We start from the raw sequence: 7,378 nt of genomic DNA, 5'->3' as shown, positions 1-7,378 counted from the left end.
ATTTTAGGGAACTCATTAAACTTCGTGTTTACAGTTTTCAGTTTATGTTTCAAGTACTTCCGGTTCGAAAGGCAAGTGTCTGGTTTGATCGCAACGCATCCACTCATGTTCCCACAACTTTATGATTTTGAGATTGTATTATGATAATTATTTTCTCTCTGATATACTTTTGAATGATTGAAAATGATAAATGTTGTTTATGATTGATTTAAAAATGAAATATTTATCTTTTGATTTTTGGGATGTTATAGATACACTCAATTTGTTTTTAAATTCATCCGAATTACTACATGCGATCTCACAAAACCTTTATAGATCATTTAAACTTTGAGACCCTTATGATTTCTTTTGATCCCTAACTTGAACAAATGGATAAGGTGAGAGAGATTGATGAGAGGTAGATGTTGGATTAGTAGCATACATCAGCTCGTTCATAAAACAACTAAAACAAGTAAAAACGTAATTACAATTTTACTCCAGTGGTAGAAATGCCATATTACTTGTATTTAACGGGAAATTCTAACAAAGTTAACGGGTGGACAAATTGTGCAATAACTGAAAACCAAAGGGACTAAAATGGCACAAAATAAAAACGTGGATTAAAATTGCAGTATTCGAAAAACTGTCGGGACAATTTCTGAAATTATTCAAAGCTTTATTAGAAGCTATGGGAATGCTCGAATGCCTTTTTACCGACATATAAAACTAGAAGTGTCTGCGAACAATCCACATCAACACATTAGAAATGTGTAGATCTAGGTATCAAGAGTTTACGAGACGTTACATGATCGAAGAAGATTGCCTATAAAACCGATAGAGATAACACAAGGTGACATCGATCCAATCTCCTGACTCCTGCTACACAGACACAAGAGTACTCTCACAGTCTCACCCACAACACAACAACGCAACCACCATGGTCAAAGCAATTAGAGTCCATGAGCATGGCGGCCCCGAGGTCAACGTTCACCTTCTTTAATTGTTTCTCGCTTTCTTTAAATGATTAAAAGACTAATGGTGTTAGTTTCTGTTACAGGTGTTGACATGGGAAGATGTTGTAGTCCCAGATCCAAAAGAGGGAGAAATCAGGTTGAAGCAAAAGGCAATTGGTATAAACTTCTTGGATGTGTATATGCGTCGAGGGCAGTACCCTCAACCTGTACCGTTTACTCCAGGTATGGAAGGAGCCGGAGTTGTAACAGCTGTCGGTGCCGGAGTAACCAGCTGCAAAGTTGGAGATGTTGTGGCTTACGCTAGTGGGCAGGTGGGTTCTTATGCCGAAGAGAGGATACTCCCCGCAGATCAAGCGGTGCCTGTCCCTTCTTCTGTTGATCCCGTTGAAGCAGCTGCTGTCATTTTTAAGGGACTCACAGCATATGTCATGATCCATCGAGCCTTTAAGGTGACAGAGACACATCCAAATTAGTCTTGATTTATGTATCTATCTGTACTATGTTGATGATAAAACTTGCTTAAATATTATATTAATGGAGCACCGATTTCGATAGGTTGAACCTGGACATACAATCCTGGTACATGCGGCGGCAGGTGGAGTCGGGTATTTGATCTGTCAATGGGCAAGTGCGATCGGAGCCACCGTGATCGGAACAGTGTCTACCAAGGAGAAGGCGGTGCAGGCGAAAGAAGATGGATGTGAGCATGTGATTCTTTACAAAGATGAAGACTTTGTGGAACGTGTGATGGAAATAACATCAGGCAAAGGGGTGGATGTAGTCTTCGATGCCGTTGGGAAAGACACCTTCAATGTAAGAATCATATTAATCAATTCCATATGTAATTCTTTTTGATTTGTTGGCTCCAATTTATAAATGTGACTAACAATGATGATGCCTGTGTACGTTTTGAAATATGAAGGGATCATTAGAGTGCTTAAAAACACGAGGATACATGGTGGTTTATGGGACTGCATCAGGTGAACCAGAGCCGATAAGTGTGACTAAACTAGCACCCAGATCCATCTATCTTACATTTGCATCACTCGGGGAATACATCGGAGGTAATCGAGAACATCTGCTTATAGCTGCTGAAGCCTTGTATTCTAATGTTGCAAAGGGAGTATTGAAGGTTCGTCTGAATCATAAGTATCCTCTGTCTCAAGCAACCCAAGCTCACATTGCTCTTGAGAGTCGAAAAACAACGGGTTCCGTTGTGTTGATCCCAGACGAGGAGTGATTCCCTTATCCTTATGTTTTCTGTTTTAGATTTATTTACTTTTTGTTATTTCTGTCCATGAATTCTCTTGGGCATTAAAGTAAAGTGGTATGAATCATTGGTCCACTAACGATTTTCCACCGACTCATATTTATATTTTATTTTAGTGGCATGGATACATCATCATTATGCTTTTACTTTTTCTAAATTACAAATTTAATCAATTACATACTTATTCTCATTCTCATTCTCGTAATATATAAATATGTGATAGAATTGTCGTGTTTCTCTCAAATGCGTTTATTTTTGAAGTATGTTGTAGAAAAACGAATAGTAATAATTTAAATCGGATAAATGTTACTATAGCCCAACCATAGCCCAACCATGTTAAATGTTATGGTTTAAAAGTTTTTTTTAGGGGAACAAATTGTTAACTTATCTATTCTTAAAGCCATTATGTTCAAACAAGGGATGAGCCCGTCAGGGACGGACGCACGAATACATAGTAGGTTTTATCAGGGTTGAAGAGGTGTTGTTAGTGCATGAAAAATAGGTAAAAAACCCCCCAAAAAAAAAAAAAAATCAAAATCAAAATTTTAACCACTACGTACAGGAAAAGTATACATTGTCGGTGCCACACTGGGACACCAAACAAAACCATCCCTGGAGCCCGTAAACCTCGTCCTAGTCAGCACGTTTAAAGCCCACCTCATCTAAAAAATATACAAACTAACGTGCCGTGTAATAAGAAGCGTGTTTGTTTTTTAACATCTGCAACCTATTGCAGATATTAAAAATTTAAAATAAACTGATTTAATAAACCGAAAATAGTTTTTCAATACCGAAAATTTAATAATTCCAGTCTTAAAACATTGAAATAAAATTCATATAACCAAATCAGGCTTACAATAACAATTTGAAATAAAATTCATACAACCAAACTTTAGTAATTCGCATTCCATATTTTGCATCAATTGCTCGGCAATTTTATCCTGTAATTAAGTCATATATATTCACGATCCGCTATAGTACTATGCGTTGGAATCTCATCTTCATCACCATCAACGACTACATTATTATTCCGAAGCGAGACATTTGGTTCATCATATCGTGCAAAATACTCATCACGTAATCTCTCTCTTCTTGTAAAATTATGAAGTGCAAAACATGCAAGAATAATGTTTCGTTGTGTAACCAACGAGAATAGTGTCATCTTCTTCAATGTAGGGAATCGTGCTTTCAAGACACCAAAAGAACGCTCAATGACATTCTGAAGTTTTACGTGTGCATGTTTAAATTTTTCTTTGTTGGTTAATGGTTGTTCCTAACTTGTTCTATGAATGTTTGTGCAAACTCAAACTTTTTCTACTCATAGTTTATACTTCTTCAATACAATTATGCAATAAGAATTTTATTTGCTCATTGGTCCATATATGTTTATCTTCTATTGCTAATAACAAAAAATATATATTGAATACATACTTTAGCAACAAAGAATAATGATATTTTAACATAATTATAACTTAAATTGATGACATTTCAACAACAATGTAATATGAATAAAACACACACACATATAAGCAAAGATTATACAATAAAATCAGCAAATAAGCATAAATTTTCATGAGTTTCTTATTTCAACAAAGATTTTAACTAACATTGATAACAAATCAGCACAAATTATGCATAACTTTCTTATTTAAACCAAAGTACAACATGAAAATCAACATAAATATCCATACTTTTCTAATTTTAGCAAAAATTAAAAAATCAGAAAATTGTATTTATAATTCATTCTACCGCAAAGATTCTAAACAACTCAACAAAAATCGCTTTCAAGGAGCATAAAATCATGAGAATGATTTCAAGAAGCATGAAGACGTTGGCTACATCAGAAATAAAAAAAAAAAAAAGTACTTGCCATAGCAGATGAAGACGATGGCGAAGGACTAGTCGTCGGCGACGAGACAGAGGTTGAAGATGACGACCAGCGGACCTACGAAGAGCGATAGATGAAGGTCTCCTATGTCCGACTTGATGAAACCTGAGAACGAAAGCAAATGCAACGATGGGTAATGTGTAGACCGCTTTTTTTTTTCTTTTAATTAGGTTAGGCATTTTTTATATTATGTTAGGAAGAGGTGAGAAGAACCAAGCCCAATGTTGTATAGGGCAAAGGACGGGAAGAGGTTTTTGATCCCGAAGTCGTTTAAAAACAAACTATTGCGAAATTAAAAGTGTTGCGTGTGTGTACGCCGCGCGTCAATAAGTGGTAAGAAGAGGTTTTTATTAAAAAAAAAAACAAACACCACCTAAGATTCCACGTCACCTTGTCGTTAAATGAGCTTGCCCTTTAAATATTTTGACAAAGAACAGTCGATGTCTTGTTCTTCCCCTTTTTGTCTTACTGTTCTCCTAAAGTCTCGATACCATGGTCGTTTATATGAAGATTGATGTTCATTTTGCTGGGTTTTTTACTAGGTACCCAGTAATTCGTTATATGGATGGAGCGGATCAAAGGTTTGAGGATGTCGATTATTGTTGGAATGTACATGAACGATTTGTGGTGTTCCTTGAAAGATTTGCAAACAAGAGGTGTGTGAATGTTAATTTGTTCATGCCCGAAATGGAGTTTCCAGATAGATTGAGGATATTAGTTAATGAAATAGACTTCCAAGAGTTCATCGAAGTTAGGTATGTTGTTGCTTGTGTCGTGGATGTATACATGGATCGTTTTGGTGTAAATGTACATCAATGGATTAATGATGAGCAATTTGATGTAATCGGTGTGGAAGACAACAGTCAGGGGTAGCTGAAGTTAATGAAGAAGTGCATGTTGAAGGAGTTGTTCAAAATGACTCTGATGAATTTCAAGGTAATATACATGATGACCTTGAACATGTAGATTGCATTCCAATGACTAAGACCATGAATGATGTGTTTTTTAGCAAGCTATGCCCTAAGGTGTAGTCAACCACAAACAGTCCACCCCATGATGATATGTATGTTAAGATAGATGACAATGAAGCAAATCTTGAAGAGGTAACTACATATAATGAAAATGTGCATTGTAAAAACAAAGACATGTCTTAGGTATGCGATTTGATAGTCCAAAATAGTTATAGCATATGTGATGTAATTATGATGTTGCTAATGGCTTTCAGTTGTGCTACAAAAAAACTAACAGCAAAAGACTTTCAATTAAATGTTGTTCTGGGCAGTGTAAGTTTAGACTGTAGGCTTCATGGATAAGTGAATAACATTCTTTCCAAATTAAGTCCTTAATAGATGAGCATAATTGTGCAAGAAATTTCAAACTGGGTTAAATTGTTAGTTATGCTTGGATTAGCAGCCATTTCATAACTAAGTTCTTACATAAACAAAAAATGAGTGTTACGCTGCTTAGGGAAGAGGTCAAACATAATTTTGGTATTGGTGTGAGTATGGGTTAGTGTAGGAGAGAAAAAAAGCATGTGATTCAGTTACTTGAAGGCACATTGGTTGAGTACCATGCAAAGCTTTGGTCATATGGTGACGAGATAAGAAGATCAAACCCTGGATGTACTGTGAAAATAGATGTCAATAGTATGCCATATGGGAAGACATATTTTATTAAGTTTTATGTATGTTTTGAGGGACTAAAGCAGGGCTAATTAGGTAATTGTAGAAGAGTAAGAAACGTGGATGATTGTAGCCTGAATGGGTTATTTACTGGAGAGTTGATATGTGCAGTTGGCAAGGATGGTAATAATCATATATTCCTAATTGCATGGGCAGTTGTTTGTGTGGGAAACAAAGAGAACTGGAAATGGTTTTTGGAGAATTTAAAAGATGACTTAGGCTGGACGGAATGGAAGCGGAAAAGGGCAACAACAAGCTTCCCGCCCGGCGGAACACCGCACCATCGGTGCGGGAAAGGGTGGCGTGGGAACCGGTGAGGGAACCCCTTGCCGCGTTCTCTCTCCCTTATCATTTGGTGGATTTTTTTTAAGGGAAAATGACTTGTAAGGGTAACGAAGTATTAGACTTGTACAAAAAATACCATTGAACTTTTTTTTGTACACATATCACCAATCAACTATAGCTTTTGTACACATATGACCATCAAACTTCACCTTTGTTCAAAAAATATCATTATGTTACCGGTAATAGTAGGTCACCAGCCACGTAACATACCACGTGGCATACCATGTGGCTGCCGACGTGGATTTTATTGTATATTATGTAGACATTATACCATTAATCTATTTTTTGTACATATTATACCATTAAACTTTTTTTGTGTACATTTTACCATTAAACTTTTGGTACACATTTTACCATTAATCTTATATAATTTATTCAAAAAATATCATTTCAAAAAATACATATTTTTACATAAAATGGGTTTTCCATCACCTATTGTGACTCCCTGATTTTGTAAGGTTTGGGGGAAACGGTTTGTTTTTTACAATGATACTAAGGACTTTCTTTTATAACTACATTGTGAATTTATGTTGGTCATACATCAATTGAAATCCACGAGGTTTGAACTTGAGACTTTTATCTGGAGCGGCGAAAAAAATACTCAATTGTTCATTATTTTAGCTAATGTCTAGTAAACATATTCTTATAAGTCATTTTCTTAGGAAACTTCGTTTGAGGCACACTTATAAACTCATGAAACATTTTGTACATGTTACCTTATTATAATCCCCCCCCCCTCTTCTTGATTATGGTTGATGATTAAAAAAGTGCATTGAAATTATGTCGTTGTTTATCGATAGGAAAATGACTTATAATGATAAGCTTACTAAAATTTAGAAAATCAGTAAAATCCACATCAGGTGATGGGAAACCTACTGTTATGTAATGATATGTATTTTTTGAAATGATATTTTTTTCAATAAATTATATAACATTAATGGTAAAATGTGTACAAAAAAAAGTTTAATGGTAAAATGTGTACAAAAAAAAAGTTTAATGGTATAATGTGTACAAAAAATAGTTTAATGGTATAATGTGTACATAATAAACAGTAAAATCCACGTTAGCAGACACATGGCATGCCATGTGGCATGCTACGTGGCTAATGACCTATTATTATCGGTAATATAATGGTATTTTTGAACAAATATGAAATTTAATGGTCGTATGTGTACAAAAGCTATAGTTGATTGGTGATATGTATACAAAAAAAGTTCAATGGTATTTTTTTTACAAGTCT

At 35.2% G+C, this 7,378-nt stretch overlaps 1 protein-coding gene across 1 annotated transcript; it reads left to right on the top strand.

Annotated features, from left to right (window-relative positions):
* Positions 1-772: 772 nt before the first annotated feature.
* LOC145028469 (uncharacterized) lies at positions 773-2,369 on the top strand. Its single transcript, XM_078977162.1, has 4 exons — positions 773-958; positions 1,037-1,402; positions 1,509-1,766; positions 1,876-2,369. Exons 1-4 carry the CDS (start codon positions 917-919, stop codon positions 2,191-2,193), a joined length of 984 nt encoding a protein of 327 aa, XP_078833288.1. The 5' UTR covers positions 773-916; the 3' UTR covers positions 2,194-2,369.
* Positions 2,370-7,378: the final 5,009 nt, after the last annotated feature.

This window comes from Lactuca saligna, chromosome 2, assembly GCF_052625555.1.
Source record: "Lactuca saligna cultivar CGN05327 chromosome 2, ASM5262555v1, whole genome shotgun sequence".
Taxonomy (NCBI): domain Eukaryota; kingdom Viridiplantae; phylum Streptophyta; class Magnoliopsida; order Asterales; family Asteraceae; genus Lactuca; species Lactuca saligna.
This window is presented reverse-complemented; position numbering and strand designations above follow the sequence as displayed.